At 36.2% G+C, this 18689-nt stretch overlaps 1 protein-coding gene across 1 annotated transcript in view; it reads left to right on the top strand.

Moving 5' to 3' along the window:
- GPM6A (glycoprotein M6A) overlaps positions 1-18013 on the top strand; it is a 138895-nt gene extending 120882 nt beyond the window's left edge. Inside the window, exons 4-7 of the mRNA XM_009272343.2 lie at positions 6329-6482; positions 8656-8732; positions 10061-10126; positions 17273-18013. Of these exons, the coding sequence (XP_009270618.1) occupies positions 6329-6482; positions 8656-8732; positions 10061-10126; positions 17273-17425 (450 nt within the window). The 3' untranslated portion in view covers positions 17426-18013. The remainder of the gene's footprint in view (positions 1-6328; positions 6483-8655; positions 8733-10060; positions 10127-17272) is intronic.
- The last annotated feature ends 676 nt before the right edge of the window (positions 18014-18689 follow it).

Raw genomic sequence — 18689 nt, 5'->3', positions numbered from 1 at the left:
GGCAGGCAGGTGTTCAGCCATCTCCAGGAAAGCAGGGCTCCATCACGTGTAATGGTTACTTGGGAAGACAAACGCCATCACTCCAAACGTCCCCCCTTCCTCCTTCTTCCCCCAGCTTTATATACTGAGCATGACGTCACATGGTATGGAATGTCCCTTTGGCCAGTTTGGCTGTGCCCCCTCCCAGCTTCTTGTGCACCTCCAGCCTTCTCAGTCGGTAGAGCATGGGAAGCTGAAAAGTCCTTGGCTAGTGTAAGCATTACCTAGCAACAACTAAAACATGGGTGCGTTATCAACGTTGTTCTCATCCTAAATCCAAAACACAGCACTGTACCAGCTACTAGGAAGGAAATTAACTCTATCCCTGCCGAAACCAGGACACAGAGGAACTCAGCAAGTTTTCCACTTGCTCTCTCTAGTATTTGCATAAGGGGAACTATACATTTAAGATGCTGTTGCAAAAAGCATTGGGAAGAGGTTGAAGTATTTATGTAGAGATTCTTCTTTAAATGTACAAAAATTGCAAAATTCTGTTGGATGAATTCTGAACCTCCCAAAAGTAACTACCTAACTACTACCTAACTACCACTACCTAAACACCTGTAGTGTAAGAATACCGACTGTGAACAGGAACAAAATACCTAATATTTACACTAATCTATGATAAAAGTTTATTGATCAAAGGAGGTTACTGAGTCTGGACTGTAGATGTAAGGTGGTAGGCAGAACCCTGCATTATAGAAAACTGAATGCAAATAAACAATAGGTCTGTGGTAGGAACACATGTAGTACTTTTATGTCTGACTTCTTGTAAACTGCAGAAAGAACTATGCACTCTATCAGTACAACTTCGTCAAGACAAAGTTCAGCATTTGAGAAAATACGATGCGGCTGCAATGAATAATTTAAAAAGAGTATGTAAATGTGTTTATGCAGAATGTACACAGGGTAAGGAGAGAGTAGCATTAATTCAGAAGAATTTCTCCTAGGAAAAATGGACAAGACGTGAGGCAGAAGTCCTGAAAGCCAAAGGTCATTTATGAATTTAAAGCTGGGCAAAGTGCTAAAGCTAAATAAGTTTTTATTAGTATTGAAATCAAATCTATAGACTATTGAATGTGAACGTGACGTTAGAGAGACAGGGCAATTCAGGAAAAAATTGAAAAGATCTTCCTGTTCATGCTTCTGAGTTGCCGTCAAATGACACGCAGGGTCTTGTTCTGACATGCAGTTGGGAAACTGCACCCAGAACCAGGACTACCCAATGCACTGCGGAGGTCAGGTGCCTCCCAGTATTCCAGTTAGAGACAGCCAGGCTAACCCTGGGCTCATCTTCAGGTGATGTTCTGCACTGGCAGGGTTTCATAGTGAAACATAATAGGCTTTTGGCAGGATGGAGGTATGTGATCTCTGCAGTTTTGATCTCTGGCAAAAACTGTCAAAGAGAATTTCTGAGACTGTGAAGAGGTTTGGAAGGAACCTCTTACATCATCAAGCTGAAAATAAACAATGAAGTTGTGTGTGCGTGTCATAGGATAATAAGTCTAAATGACATAAACACAGCAAGGTGTACGTCTTCTTACAACTCTCTGGGTTGAGAGCTCAAGTCAGGGAGTTCATATAAAATAGGTACATGACTAAATTGAGAGGAGGTGTAAATGTAAGTGCTGAGTGGTTTGGAACAAAGATAAAATTACATGGCAACATGAGGTTTCTGGAGTTAAGTTTTATTCAGGCACTTCTGAATTTGTTGCTAAGTTTCTCTATAATTTTTTTGTAGTAAGCAGCAGTGTCCTCATACAATAAAATGACTGGAGTTTACTTTGTTTCCATTTCAGTCCATCTCTCTGTAGTAACAGTACCCTTCAGATATGATTTCACTGTCTCTGTCCCTAGGGTCACTGAAGCAATCATACAATGTTTCTTCAGGGGTATTAAAATATTTATAACAAAACTAGAACAAGAATAGTGTTTGAAATTCAATGAATGTGCTTTTCATGGGACCAGTACCCATAAATTCTAAAAAGAAAGCAGTAACTGAAATCTTGATCTTATCAAAATAGCTAGGATTTGGGTAATATTTTAAGTGGAAGCAGGATTTCAACTGGCTATGACCACCACGAAAGCTGTTGTGCTGTATACATACCATTTCAGAACACGCTCTGAAATCTCTACTTCCTGACATTGAGCTGTGCAACAGATTTTATGAAAAAATCTTTCCAGAAGGGTTGATGATTTGCTTACTTTGATAATTTATGATTCAGGAAAGCCATTACTGGCATTGAAAAGCTTATAAAATCTGGCAAGAGGGTTTTACCAGCCATTGTGTTGGTACAAGAAATTAACCGCTACAAAGGTTAAAGATTTGTTTTGTTCAAATAATTATCTACTTTAGCTATTCTTTCCCAATGTGAACTGAGAATTGATTAGACTTCTATCTTCATGATCTGTTAGACAGACGAATTTCACTATCACTTCCAGTTTGTTTTGGGTTTATGTGTTTGGCTTCTTACAGTGAAAATTGAACTGACCAGAGAAAGTAATTTTCACTACCAACGCAATACATAGCATACTAAAGAACAAACTGTGATACCTCTTTAAGATGCTGTACTGCTATTTCATAACTCTTTGGCTTGTCACGTAGCAGAATGCTACTTCAAAGGAGAAAGATTCCTTTGAATCTCAGGAGACTGAGTTCTGAATTTAATTCCTGGAGTGAACAGGCTCCTTAAGCATTTTTTGTAAGGTCTCTAGAGCAAAGAGGGAAGATTGTAATAGCAGAGAAAATTATCTAAAAAAATACTTTAGTCCTTCACCTGTGGTTTACAAAAAAAAAAAAATCACAATTTAATTCCTTTATGACAAGAATTCATAAGCTAACACCTCCTATTGCTAGAAACGAATAACTTGTGCAAGGTTAACCTTTTACTTTTTACTGCCCCAACAGCAGAAAGTGTATTATTGCCCAGATGACATTTTTGTGGTTTGCTTCACTGATATCAGTGATAGCAGCTTCCAGGGATAACTCATAGCTACCAAGTGATTTAACATGAAATTTTGCATTTTAGTTATTCTTACATGAAACAAAGGAAATTTCTCTATTTTTTTCCCCCTGTCTTCTTGGTGTTATGACATGCATTTGGGCATATCATTGGCCACTGGCTCTTCAGTCAAAAGTGACTGAAAGAGGAAAAATAAAGTTTTTCCTTTTCTAAAATATGTTTTTAAAATGAAATCAGTCTTTGATTCACTTTTTCTGAGATACTCAACCAAACAGATTCATGTTTTTAAAAGAGTATCCCTTCCATAAGCAAGCAGGCAATTCTCTCTAAGAAGGCAGCTCTTGTGATTCCCAGCAGCCATCATCTGACAGATTTCTCCTGCTCTTATTCTATGCCCAAGGCAGATTTTTTTAGAGGCTAATAAGCTCTGGTTTTTTCCCTCTTTGCTATACCAATGCTTTGTATAATCTCAGTACAGATTTTTAAGCAAGCTTCTTAAGCAAGCAAGGCTACAGCGAGTTTCATCCCTACTACACATCAGAAAATAAAAAGCTATTAAATAGGAATTGTAATGCTCATAGTAGGGCTGATCTTTTTCCTCCATTTGGTGGTAATCACAGAATAGGAAGATTCCTGAATCTGTGTGGAGCCCAGTCTTAAAAACAGTTACTAGGGTTCAGTAATATAACTAATATCAAATATTTAGTTCTCCATTAAATTACTATGCATGTACTGCACTGAGACATGTACTAAATTTATTAAGTATTATTTAGTTAAAGAATTCCAGAAGAAGGCTTAAAAATAAGGCCTCAGACTTACCTGGTTTTGGCAAACTCATAGAATGTAAGCTAGGAGGCTGGTTTTACCTTTAGAATACTTTTAGAATATAGTAAACTGAGAATTTAAAGGTTGTACTGAGAACACACAGAGAGCCTTCTTTCTTATTTCTTGCTCCTGCTTTAGAAAAATTGAGTACAACTCTTTAGCTTGATAATAAATTAAGATCAGACATAGCATTTTAGTTGGGAATTCATAGCCCTGAAGTGAATCTACATTTCCAAGTAATTTTCCAAGTAATTATTTGTAAATGAGTGCCTGGGGTTGAACCAGATGTTGTCTCATTAGCTTTAACACTGTTATATGGAGAGAAAAAAAAAGAAAACAATAAAGGAGCAATAATGGAAAATAAATAGGAGTGTGTACAGAACAGTACTTACTTGTATCGATTGTTTTCTCTGCAATAGTTGGAATAGAATTTCCGATATATAAAGCAACTGACACACAGAAAAGTCTACTGTAACATTTAAGGGTGTATATTTATTACAGACTTTGCTATCACTTTCTCTATTTTATCAGTTGGTTTTCTAGTAAGTGTGTTTTTGGGAAAAGTTGGAAAGGAAGACAGCCATTACCTGCATGAATACATTTTCAAAAATCTTGAAACATAAATTAGACACATCAGTTTCCCTTTTAAACTAGTTTGATGTTAAGGGAGAAGTTAAAATGGTTCATAACTAACCAACTGGCAGGTAAAGTTGAAGTGTTGAGTACTAAATAAAGAAAATTATAGAAAGCAGAACCCAAAGTATTAAACAGAATACTTCTGTTCTTTGTTCAACTTTATCTTTTACTTTCCTGCATCCTTCTGATAATGATTTTTAGTGCTATAAATTCTCCAGCTTTTCAAACTGCTGCTGAAAGACCCATCTACCTAGGGACAATCAGGAAAATTAATCTGAATTGAATTTTAAACTGGATTAATTAAACTACATTAAATCCCTATGTAAATACACTTCCTCAGAATTTAAATGGCTTTTATTTAATATTCTTTGGAAGTGAGTTAAAGTAAATCAAATTAGGGTCTGTCTAATATTGCTTGAGAATGTCCATCCCATACCTCCCAAGTAATAAAACTACCTCACCTAAAATTCAAACCTTTTATTTTTTTTGATTGCTTTTCCTGATCAAGTCCACATGGACAAGCCACCCCTCTAACAATTTTTACTACCATTTACAACCCTTTTGAGTCTGACCTTATCTGATTTCCATACATAAAATCTGTATTTACATTAGGCTTTTTCCTTTATCACTTGATATGAGAGCTCTTACATTAAAATAGAACTGGAAAATGTCTTCTATTTTCCCCTTATTTACTCTTTAAGGTTTAATTTTAAGCAGATTGTGGACCAGCTTATTCAGCTTTCAAAAATAGCTCTTATTTCTTAGTCTCAGAGTCAATGTTTTTCTGTGGTAAGCAGCTACAAAAATGTTAGTGTGCTGAAATTTTTTTGTTTCAGTAATGTGTTTAGATTCATCAGCATTTCTGAAGCCATCAAATCTTGGGGCTATATGGATTCAACATTTAGAGGCTGACTTATCCTCCACATTTAACCATGTAGCATCTTCATATCCTTTCCACAGCATAAAATGAAAAGGTAATTTGTTATCGATGAATGTGTCTGCTAGTCGTCTTAGGTTAGCAGCGGAGTAGTGATGTAGCACGCGTACGTATTTACAGAAGCAGGGTGTGCCAGCATCACTACTGGCCCTGAAGGCAAGTAGAGTTCAATGGCTCCTGCTAGCAGGCTGCTATACTCTTGAGGCTCATGGCTAAAGAAAGAAAATGCGTAGCCTTTGGAGAACACATGTTGCAAAGCATGTAATTTAATGTGTTTCTTATTAACAGAGGTAAGCACCCTAGTTTGTTCCGAATGATGAATTCCCTTGTATGTAGACCCCAAATATGTCTAAATACAGTAGCAAAATGACAAATATATTGTCTCATTGGTTCAATGCAAAATGGATTTGCCAGTAAGATTCTGTGGCAGCCATGGATAATCACTCGTTTTTATTATAACCCAGGTTTTAAAAGCAAAAGCAAGCAAAGCCTATAGTATTTCATTCTGATTTTTTTGCATCATGATTGATAGTGGAAAAAACAACCATGTGGCCTCTTGTCTTAACTATGGAATAGTGGCGATGGGAGAGAGGGAGAGACATGCTTCACAAAACATGCAGCTGTCTGTACTTCAGATGTGGTGCTTTGCATCAATCATAGGCCCAAGAGTGACAGGAATGTGGAGTCAGCTTGCATTTCTGGAAGCATAGCTGCTTGTCCTTCAGAAACGTCATGTTAGTGCTCCATCACTCACTTTGACCAGATCATGAATTGATTATCAGACCAAAATTGTGATTTAAATAAGGACAGAAAAAGACAAAACCAGTCAGAAATGCGTTTGTTACTTCTCTGTGGTTCCTTTTTTGCAACGGAGTATCAGTTAAGTTCTGACTTACCACTGGTTTTGTTTTTCCCTCTTTTACTGCAGTTTATTATGCTGACATACATCTTTATGTTGGCCTGGCTTGGGGTTACAGCTTTCACTTCTCTGCCTGTTTACATGTACTTCAATCTGTGGACCATTTGCCGAAATGCCACCATAGTGGATGGAGCTAATCTCTGCTTGGATCTTCGCCAGTATGGTATGTGAATGAAGAGCACTAAATATAAAGCAAGATTTCACAAAAGAAAGCATCACGTTGCTTTTCTTCCATGTATCTGAAATGAACTGTTTCAGTATTTCTGAAACAATTGTTAAGCATCTCTTTCTATCCTCTTACGCACTGGTCAAGGCAGTATATTAGAGATGCACTGCATTTCCAGGCCTGACGAAATTGAACCAACATTGTCCATCTTCCCAGAGTACTGAAAATTTGGCTTGGGGCTTCTGTTTAGTTTCCTCTTTTGGAATTGCTGGAACTTGTCTAAAATGCTTCATTAGTCATTTATCTGGAGAATGACTCATTAATCTTGTGGTAGGACACTGATTTGGAGATGGGAGATCCTAGGTTATCATCTGTCTCTGCAGAGCCTAGAGGGGAATCGGGACAGGACAAGATTCACTGCTTGCAAAAACTTTGATGAAGAGTGACAATACAAATAGTAACACTCTAAGAGGCTGGTGGAGAGAGAGAGCGGGGCTAAAGCCTGAACTGTGGAGGTTAGAATAAAGTAGGGATATACACATATGTGTGTTTTGGGGGGATGGGAAATTTGGACAAAAGGGGTTTGGAATCTTAAAAAGTCTGAGAATTCTTGTGTTGGTGATGATAATTCAATTCCTTTCTGCCACAAGACTGATCTGAACCTAGATGTTCTGGCTTCGATGGTTTCTCAGCCCACAGAGCTTTGGGCAATCATACTCTCATCAGGCGGTTCCTTGAGTCTTTCTTTTGTTGCCTTGGCCTGATATAAAATCGCAGTATATTTTTAATTGCTATTTTGAGATATAAAAAATGCTGTATTGCTTGGGAATGAAACAGTTTGGTTCATAGTAAACATTTCACTGAACCTGAAACAAAATATTTCACATAATTGTTTTCACAAGGGGAAAAAAAAATCTTTTTTATTTTATTGATTTCCCCCCCCAGCATGACAGGTGAGTTGAAAAAGCAATTATCTGTACAGATCTCATCAGGAGTATTCATTCTTCTTTCTATGACCTATTATTTTGCTAATATTCATGCCTATTTTTTATTATTAATTCTATTTAAAATGTGCATAGAACACTAACATATAAAATGTGTATTCTGTGAACGTACCTGTTTCCTGTAAATTCAGTGTAAACACTGCTGATTACTAATAGGCAAGAACAGTGCCAATTTTCATGATAACCGAGTTACAGCAGTTTTCTTCAAGCTAGTCTTTGGTTTAGTATCTGGACATTAGCTAAAGGAAACAATATAGCAGATTCTAGTTATTCTTGCTGATAGAGAAACTATTATTACAATAAAGTATACATTTGGGTAATGCTTTTTTGTGACTTGTGAAAGAAGCTTTGTACCAGATCAACATGTCTGAAAACACTACATAGAGCATTTCTCCACACGAGGGTGGAAAATGTTTGTGAATAACGTGGTAAGTGTATATACTGGTCGCAAATAATTTTCTGGTGTTTTGATTATTGTGCTGATCAAAATCTGGAATGAAGTTATTTTCAAAAATTGCTGAAAAATTATTACCTGCATGTTTCCTACTAGGGCTTTTACTAAATAGGTGATGTATTAGTTTTGTGATGGCTGAAATTATCATAGAATGGTTTGGGTTGGAAGGGACCTTAGAGATCACCTATTTCCAACCCCCCGCCGGTGGGCAGGGACACCTTCCACTAGATCAGGTTGCTCAAAGCCCCATCCAACCTGGCGTTGAACACTTCCAGGGATGGGGCATCCACAGCTTCTCTGGGCAACCTGTTCCAGTGCCTCACCACCCTCACAGTGAAGAAATTCTTCCTAATATCTAATCTAAATCTACACTCTTTCGGTTTAAAACTGTTACCCCTTGTTCTATCACTACACTCCCTGATGAAAAGTCCCTCCCCATCTTTCCTGTAGGCCCCCTTTAAGTACTGGAAGGCTGCTATAAGGTCTCCCCGGAGCCTTCTCTTCTCTAGGCTAAACAACTCCAACTCTCTCAGCCTGTCCTCATATGGGAGGTGCTCCAGATCCCTGATCATCGACAAAGAACTGACTTTGTTGTTAAAAAATGTTCTGCAAAGTAACCATGAATTTGTTTTTCTTAGCTTTTCTGGCTCATATGAAGTAAGCTGCTATGTACTAGGAATACTAAATACTGTGAATATTTATTCTGCTCCAGGTATTGTAACTATTGGAGAGGAAAAGAAGGTTTGCACCACATCAGAAAGTTTCATCAAGATGTGTGACTCTAATGAGGTGAATAAATGTGATAATATTTTGGGCAAATCCATAATATATGTTATAGTAGGAAGTAACTGATGCGTGTTTTCTTCTTACTCTTAATGTTCTAATTCTAGCTATGGTGATGAAATAAAATCCCAGTGGAAAATACAGTCAGCAAGTACTTTTCCTAGTCTTTTACCACGTACCAAATTTAGTCAGTGCAATTTCTCCAGCCATTTGTTTTGTAAATACACTTGTATTTTATTTTTTTTAAGAATTCCATTGTCATGTATATTTTTACTGAGATGTTTTTGAAAGCTAATGCACCTGCTGCACAATGAATAGGTCTATATAATGAATCACTGTTTGAAGATCTTATGATTACTGTTGTGACAGGATAGTAAAGATTTCAAATGGATTTGACCAAATCTTGCATTGTGTTAGGATAATAACTCCTAGTACATTTTTCTTTGTAGTTTTTCCCTTAGGCAAAGGCCACCTATTTCAGTGCAGATGAGGTTTTCGGTTTTGTTTTTAAATGATCAGGGATGGAGACAGGACAAACAAAATTACATCTATCTAAAACAAAAAGAGAGGCTAAAATCTTGATCCCTCTGAAGTCAGAGGGTGTTTTGCTAAATGTTTCACTGGGTCTTACTATGTTTGAATAAATCTTCTTAGATTGAAGGTATACAATCTGCCTTTATACCAAAACCATCTAAGAAAATGCAACCCTTGCTGTGCAGTCCACACTCAGTGGCTGCTGTGTAAACCAGATCACTGAAATTAAAAACAAATGTAAACATTTGGTTTGGGGTGGGGTGAGGAAGGTGGTTAACTTGGATTATTTAAGTAACCTGGTTTATATTATATCATAATGGACAAATTTTATTGGCAAATTTGGGAGGGAAATAAATCAATATATGAAGATGGAAAGCTACAGCTAATGAAGGGGAATGGGGTTTTCTTAGGCTGTCTCTGCCACTAGAGAAACCACCACAAACATTTGTAGATCTGAAAGATAGTATATTGTAACTTTAAAAAAAAAAAAAAAAGAAAAAAGTGCTGGACTGTTTATTTTTAAATAATTGGGTTTTTTTTTTTTTAATATTTTATAATTTAAATACAATATTTTAAAATAGAATTATGCTTTATCCCTGATATGAGTCTTGCAACAAAACAGGCACAAGCACAACGTCATGTAGTGATGTCAATCTTTTGGAAAAAATACTAGTATTCATTACTTCTGTAGAAGGGTGGCAGCAGGAAGGTAGTTATTTGCTCTATGTAATTCAGACTTTTTGTTCAGTTTCTGTTTAGCGTACCACCATGAAAGTCCCTTTCTTTGTCCCCCTTTGCAGCTAAACATGACATTCCACTTGTTCATTGTGGCACTTGCTGGAGCTGGAGCAGCGGTCATTGCTATGGTAAGCTAACCAACACTCTGTACTTCCTTCGTCATGTCAATCGCTACTGCATTCTGGTTGTTACTTAGTATCAGTTATTCAATTTCCATACTATCACTCAGTGCAATTACTAAAATATAATTCTGTAACTCAATACTCTCTCATCTTTTTTTAAAATATATTGATGGATTCCCTTTGAAGTAGAATATCATGATTACTTTTTTGAATAAAAACCCACTTTTGAGTACATGCTAAGAATTTTTACTATTCTCTTACTGTGTTCAGACAAGTGTCTGAACTCACGTGTCTGTCTCATGACCATAGTAATATCCTTTTATAATCTATGCCTTTCTGGGTATTCACGGGCTTGCCATGCTGCTATTTTAGGAGCAGACTCTTGTTGTCAGTTCTGTGCATATATGTGAATGCGTCGTTTTTTCTGTCAGGACTAATTTTTGCTTTTTTTATAATAAAGATTATTTTGAATTTGATGACATTTTGCCAGTGGGAATGTTCCACTGAGAAAAAAGTGTATGAGCTAGTGCCCTGCTCTTCTGCCTTTTGTCTGCTGTGTCTGCTTAAACATAAAGATATTTTTAGAATGGGGATTCTGTACCAGTGTAGGTTTGTACGATACACACTGGAATGGGAAATAAAAAATGACTGTTACTTGGTACTGATGCATTCCATAAGAAAAGTGTTAGTGATGGTGATTACTCTTAATACTGCTACTAGTAATTTTTCATTGAATCCTAGGGCCATAAATTTTTCATTCTCCCTAGAATTACATTTATAAAAAAGGACAATTGGAGACTATTCAATGAAGCTAGTATTCCTGTTGCAATAGTGATTTTTTTGTTGTTCTCTGCCATTTTTTCAGTATTACATGACACTCTGCCAACTAATAAGTATAAAATTAGAATATAATTTATATTAATAATTTAATTGATTTTCCAAACTGAGACTTTTCTGCTTCTAGCTGAAAATATGGTGACCAAACAGTAATTATTACAATATGTATATTAGTGTTAGGAAAGTATATCCAAGAGACCATTAGTTCTCCAGTGCATTATTGTTTTGAAATGTATTCAGTAGTAGTTATCAAATGCTAATTTGTTCAGATAACAATTCTGCATTTCAAAGAAGAGTTTTGAATCAGAATAGGCACCAAAAGATTTTCAGTGAAAATAAACACATCTTCAGGGGAAGCAAATTAAGTAGGTACATTGAGCCACGTAGTTTAAATACATGATACTTTCAATGGTTTTAAAAAAAAAACCCTTCAAAGCTCACACTACCATATCAACGATTTCATAGATGTGTTACACCAAGCACTAATCCACTAGGAATTCACTTTGATGCCTTACATTTATTCACATATTTTTGAAGGGTTAGCCATACCCAAGTATGCTTTTTATTGGATTCTGTGACTGCACAGAGCAGGCATGATAACACTCTGACTGTTTTAACAGAAATATAAGTTAAGGATCTAAGTGCTAGTAAATTGTGTAGTGTCCAAATGCTGGCAAATGGATGCTTTATGAAATGTTTGCAACTGTGTTGTCTATATCTCAATTTTGTAATTAAATTTTTGTTTTTAACCTACCACTTGTGATGTTAGGTTCCTGGTGAAGACTAGCACATTCCACACTTTGGTGGGGGTAATTTTTAAAACCGGCATACCAGACCCCATTTATAGGTTGAGCAATGTGCTTCACAGTTCACACAGTAGCCCAAAGACTGGGGACAGGACATGAGGGAAAGTTCAGAATTCTGTGGTTGGAGAAGCAGATATTAACAGGTTCTCTTTCTTTAAGGGAAGTTTGCTTTCCCAAGGAAGAAGTAATTTAGGGGAGGGAAAATGAATTTTGGGTCTTAAACATGTCATATAGAAAGAAGAAAGTATCTTTTTTTTCCCAGATCCTACGCTCAAATTAGTAGAAGGTGGTAAGGTATCAGCAATGGGCTAGGGTGAGGAAGAATGTGTGCAGAAGCCATTTAAGTCAGTGGAGAACCAATGCCCTTCCCTATATATGCTGTTGCAAGAATAATCACAAATAGGATTTAATGAAGCTAGTCTTTGTATATATCCACAGCAGTAGGAGATCTCCATATTTGTGAAATTTAACAAGACTTCGTAACAGAAAAATGAGATTAAAATACCAGTCCTTTACAAAAGAGAAAGCTTATGAATTTATTACACTTTTAAAACATTTCTTGTAAACAGATACTTTAAACTAGAATAGTCTATCTGACTAAAGTAGTAAGTATTTTGTATTTATTACCAGCCAGTAATAGTAATGCATCATCAATGAGACTGCTGAATAACTGAATTGGTAAAATCTGCTCTTTAAATGACATTTTAAGTCATGGCAGATATACTCCTACTCCACTATATCCTCACTTCTGGATTTGTGGACGTTTGCAAGAGCCAGATTATTTAATATGTACAGATTTCTTTAACTCTTTTAATGTCAATATTTGTCATGAAATTCACCGAAGAAATCAGCTTATTCATAAATATTAAGACCATCTGTCACCAGGATACTTTTCATTAATCTGTATTTTAAAAATAATTTTTGGAAAAATGTAGTCATTTATTGCAAAAACCACAAAAAAATTGTTAATACTTGCAAACCCATTTGGTCACAAGTCATAATTTTCCCATATCTACTACTTTACTCTCTCTCGTATATGAATGTTAGAATTTTTTTCACAATTCACTAGCTGCCTCTTCAGTGTCCAAAGGAGAATGTTGGTTTGGGGTTCAAAAGGAGAACTGACCTACAAGTTAAGATTGATGTATAGAAAAACTCATGTATTTTTTACAGTATATGTCAGGGAAAACTTTATTTTGCAGAGAGGGAAAATAGAAAATAGTTTGTTTTGAAAATTTATCATACTTAGACTTCAGCCCAAGATGAAAAAAGCCTGATAGAATTATTTATGTGGTAGATGCTTTTTGTGAGTCTTGAGCACAGAAAAAATAGCCAGGATTTTGAGTAATAATTTGGACTATGTATGATTCTGAACATTAGTGTTCTTTCTTATGACTGAATGGATAATAAATGGATACAGAAATAATCATTGAAGTAATACATATTAGTTTTACTGATTTCAATGTTGCGTCAGATAGAAACAGAAGACATGAAATTGTTTAAATGTGAACTCTACCCTCCCAAAGCGTTGATTGTAAGGCTAGTAAGCATCCTGCCTGTGCTGTTTTCCCAAAACCACTACAGCAAAACTGAATTATGAGATAGTTTCCCTTCTCAAAAGTTACCATGTGAGCAGTACTCTTCTGCCTGAACTACCACAGAAGTTATGTCCTGTAAGATGGAGATGCAGCCAATTCTCCTGAAACAAGAACAGGGGAAATGTATAAGTTGTCTAGTTTCTCTCCCTCGGTAGGATTGTGTCCTTCTGCAGGATATTAGATGCATGTAAAGGGAGAAAAAAAGTTATTTAGACTTCTGCCCTGCTAAGTTAATGATGTGTCCCAAAAGGAAAACAAAACAAAACCAAAACCAAAACCCTTCCTAGCCTAGATGCAATTCTACAGTTTTGAAAGATTGAAGCATACTTTCACCTTATGAAGAAATCTAAGCAGGAATGTTTCATAGAGTATGGAATGACCCTGTGCTGTCTTGCATATGTCTGTAATTGAAACATCCTGAGGCAGACTGTGGAAGCTGCCCTGCTTCAATTTGAATAAGCCTTGACAGAACCCCACTGGCTTCAGGCTATTCAGGTCACAGAAGTGTGAAATGCAATTAGACAGCCACTTAGAGATGACCCCCTTAGTGTGTTATCTAGGAACTTGGTGTTAAACAAAAAAACAAACGTGGTGGGACTGTTAAACATATATATCATTATATAACGTGGGTATGTATTTGAGATTATATTCATTATATAAGCTAAAGTAGTTGCGTCCAGGAAAGTCATCCTACTTACAGTGAACGTGAACTCCAAGAGTTTTCAACAGTTATGCCAGAAGTTTGGTTCTCTAACTTTTTAAGGAAGGGATGGGTGAAGAATGGGAGTTTAATGAAGGTCAGACTGTGGCCAATGTGCCTTCAGAATAGTTTGTCTATTTTTTTAGCAGAAGAAAAATGCCAAGTGAAACTGCAAGACATTAGGTTTAAATTTGTCTCTTACTGGGTCCTTACCAAATATTTTGTGAGGAGAAGAAATGTGCCTACATGGTGCCATTTTCATCACGTATTCTTCAGTTGCAAGGTTTTCTGGCAGATGTGTTTTAAAAGGTCAGGAAGATGTGAGTACACTACTCAGATACACACACACACACACACACACACACACCCTTCTAGGATTCTCATGTCTACAATCTGTTCAAGGTTCAGACTGTATTTAATTGAAATCTTACCCTCAAAGGACCAGCACTGGTGTTTTCATTGGATGCAAATTGTAATTGTCTGAGATGACAGAATTGTTAGGATTACCAGCCTGCTACCTTTGATTTTTCTCAAGAGTTTTACTGTGGAGGAAATTTAAGGCATTTTATTCAGCAGAATGGGGATTCAGCATTAGTGTCTCTCATCTGATCTAGAAATGCCTGATCCAGAGATTACTCATGGTGAAAGCTTTTTGAACAGCTGAGTAAGATACAAGGTGTTTCTTTTTCCCGTGTGCTACATTATGACCAGAAAGTGTCCCAGAGTAACACAGTACATGCTGCCATCTCCAGCACTTGCACTACCATCACAGGTTGTGCTGCTAGTATTGTACTATAGATGTTAAGAAAGTCCTAAAGATATGTAGAAATGCTACTACCTGTACTCTTTTTCCTAGAGTAAAGATTCTCAGAACACTTCCTCCTACTTTATGGCTCCTCAACTAAGACTGTATTCCTCAAATAGGGATTAACTGGGTGAAAGCTTGCCGTAAACCACCAGGACAAAAAAGACACCGAAAATATTTGAAGGGTTTCAGAATGCTTTCCTTGATCTTAATTATCCGGTTTAAGAAATGTACATTAGCCTGCCCTAATCAGCAACAATTGCCAGCAAACATTTGTGGAAAAAGCCAAGATTGGCATTTCCAAAAAAGAAAGAACACACTAAATTGGTTCTGCTCATTTAGTAGTATCTAAGATACTCATATATCTACAACAGTCCAATATGAGCAGGAGAATTTGCATAATCTCAAGGGGTTTTTTTAAGATTACTCTATTCCATTTTCCACTAATTGAATCCTAGTTTAGTTTCTCGATTTCTTAGGAGGGGTGGAATCTTTTTGATTTCAGGAAATTATCTGTGGCCTCTGGGGCAGTTGATTAACATAAATATAAGAGATGCTCTCATCAGAAAGTATCTGAAAGCCTGCTAGGGGAGGAATAAATGTCCAGAGAGTCCTAGAATAAACCAGTTGAATACTGAACATTTTTATTTTCTGGCTGAAGACAGAGCCAACAGAGCACGTCCTAAGGTGAGAGGGGGACAAGTTTTGAGAAGGTCAGAGGCTCCTTGCAAGCAGATCCAGCAGACTGAAGGTAGGACATTTGAGGCCCACCTTCAAAAGGAAAGCTTTCAAAGTCTGCAAATGTCCTGAAAGGCACCTGAAGTGGAGAGCAGTTCGTTGCTCCAATAGGCAGCCGAAGATGGCCACAAGTGTGAAGACTAAGCAAACTAATTCCAAAAGGCACTGAATGCAGATAGCATGTGACTGCCCCTGAAGGAGGAGTTTCAAATAAAGTATTTTTGGCAGTAGTTCCTTGGAGGCCTCAGCTTCATTCCTTGTATTGGCATTGTATTAAAATGTATCACTTGTTTGATCATTCATTGCCACCATTCAGAAGATCGGACATCTACCAGTTGTTAAGCTCAGTCACTGGCAGCCATAGCATGTCATTCTTATAAACTACTAAACTCCATCTCAAGGGCAATTAGGGTGTTTTACATCCTCTATTTACAACGGAAAACATTTGCAGAATGTAGTTTTTCTACTGGTAAGATATCGTTCACTGACTTTCAGATTAAATTTATTCAAAACCACATGAAAAACATTTGTTCATGTGACAATATTGCCAATATCCTTTAACTGGTGTTTAATCCTCAGATGTATTCATAGAAATTCTGTCCTCCCCATTTTCTAACATAAATAAAGCAAGCTCTTTGGGAGTATATCATCATAACTCGTCCAGTGATTTGTATTGGCTGCAAGCGAGTGAGGTCCAATCTCCAATACCCACCAATAAGCTGCGTAATAATCACAGGCTGTGGGGTTTTTACCCCTTCTTTTCAGATAATTTTTTATTTTGTTTTTGGATGGAACACTTGGAAAGCTCTTAATTTTGTTGGTTTTTTTTTTAAATAAATAAATGTATTTTTACATATGCAAAAATTTACATGGAACATGAACATTGTTTCTGCTCTGTTCAAGATGTATACAGAAGTTGTCTTTTAAAATCATACAATTCACGTTTTTTGTTTTCTATGCATTTTAAAGAATTACATAAATAAATTGTGGTATAACTAATATAACAATGAAATAAAATTACTGAATTAAGTGGTGACGGGTGTGTGCCCTTTTAAGACCTCAAGTTTATTTGTAACTATATTTTGTCACATTTTGCCTAGCTGAACATATTTTTGAATTTTTGACAGATTTTTCCCAAATCAGCTAATCTTGACAAAATAGCTGGAGTTGTAGACGAAAGAAAGAAATCACGGCTAAATGGAAAGCTAATGCTAACTTTAACAAGAAAGAAAAAGCAAATCTTTTCATAATTACATTAGATGTGTCTATGGCATTTTTCTATCTTAAGCGACTACTTTAACAAATAGTGATTCAATGGGGAAAAGTCTACAAGAAATAACCAGAAGGTATTTTTCTACATAGATTTGCAGACTAGCTGGAATAGCGAAGCAGGGATGATTTGCTGATTTTTCAGTTCTTTTAATTTTTTTATAGCCATTGCTACCAACGGCTAGTCACGGTAACAGTAACAGCTGTGAGCTGAGTAATCTGAGGATTAATGAAGCTCAAGCTTGAACTTCACATCGTATTGCTGTACTACTTCTTGACGTAACAACGCTTAGTTCCGTCTGGTGAAAACCCAGTCTCTATCCTATAGCTTTCAAGTTTGAACTTGCTCTATTCTGACTAGCTCTGTTGGTTCCTAACTCCGTGTTACCTCTCTTGCAGGTCCATTATCTCATGGTCTTGTCTGCAAACTGGGCCTATGTGAAAGATGCTTGCAGAATGCAAAAATATGAGGATATTAAATCAAAGGAGGAACAAGAGCTTCATGATATTCATTCTACTCGCTCTAAAGAGCGGCTCAACGCTTACACATAAAAGAAACCCTGTCTTACTTTCTAACATGTGAATGCTTTGCTGTTTAACAAAATGCCATCCAACCATTTTAAAAACAATTGAAAGTGCTTCTCACAAAAGATAGTTTGGGTGACTTACCTATCACCCGTGTACAATTCTTGGTTGTCTAGCACTTGGTTTCTTAGTTAGTTCTTACTTTGTGTGACCATTCTCTACCACAAAGCTCCTAAATAGCCTTTCCTGAATCCTTTTAAGCTAATTAGTTCTACTAGATCAAGGATACTAAACTATTGTCAAATACAAATACGTGTTTGATTTTTTTAATCACTTTGTATGTGTTATGCATAACACCTTTTGCATTGTTTCTTATATGTTTTTGGAAAAAAAGTAGCTTTTTATACTTTTTAGTTTTGAGTTCAATAACTACTTTAACTACAGGTATACTTCAAAGGGACCATTGTACATGATGTACAATATATAAAGAAAACACTCTGATGACTTTCCTTTATATTTGGAAAACTTGCCAGATGGACCCTGATCAACTTGAATGAAGGTCCTAAGAACGTTTTAAACAATCAAAGGTGCAATTTCTAAATTTGTAATAGTGGGTAAAAAAAAAAGAAAAAAAAAAGAGAAAAAATAAAAAAGAAAAAAAAATTAAGAAGTGCTTCTTATCTTTGTTAACATTGTATTATTATTGATGTTTTTAAAGAATATTCTCTTGTTCCAAGTTCCATGGGTGATAATTCCTGTTTGTATTGTGAGCATGCAGACCGTGGTGCTAACAATGCATGGCCACTTGCCTTTTGAAGGAATTTAATACCACGGCTACCTGTTAAAGAATTATGGTATATAGACAATTGTTAATTAAGTGATATAGTTATCCATAGTTATTTACAGAATGATCTCTCTTTAATTCAATGATGGTTATGCTAAATTGGAGCTGTTCATGTGATGATGTAAGAAATTACTGCTTAGCTAGCTACATTTATGAAAGTAATATATCAAAAATACAGTGACCGTAGGAGTCAGATGTCTTTTTACCTGCTTTAAAAATTTAAATGGATTGCACCTGTCTGAACTGTAAAAGATATATTAAAGGAGACTTCCATAAATGTTATAGCTTGGCTTCTAGCTTTCCTACACATATCGGTTTACCTGTATTACGTTAAAGTAAGGTGAAAGACCACTACAGAGCTTATTATTTGAAAGTGTAGTAATATATTTGAACCTTTATTTTGATAGGAAGATGTTATCAGAAAGATAGGTCATCTTAATTTGAAAG

The sequence above is a fragment of the Aptenodytes forsteri genome, unplaced genomic scaffold (genome assembly GCF_000699145.1).
Source record: "Aptenodytes forsteri isolate BGI_AS27 unplaced genomic scaffold, ASM69914v1 Scaffold13, whole genome shotgun sequence".
Taxonomy (NCBI): Eukaryota; Metazoa; Chordata; class Aves; order Sphenisciformes; family Spheniscidae; genus Aptenodytes; species Aptenodytes forsteri.
Note: the sequence above shows the minus strand (reverse complement) of the source record. Positions and strands in the feature narration are given on the sequence as shown.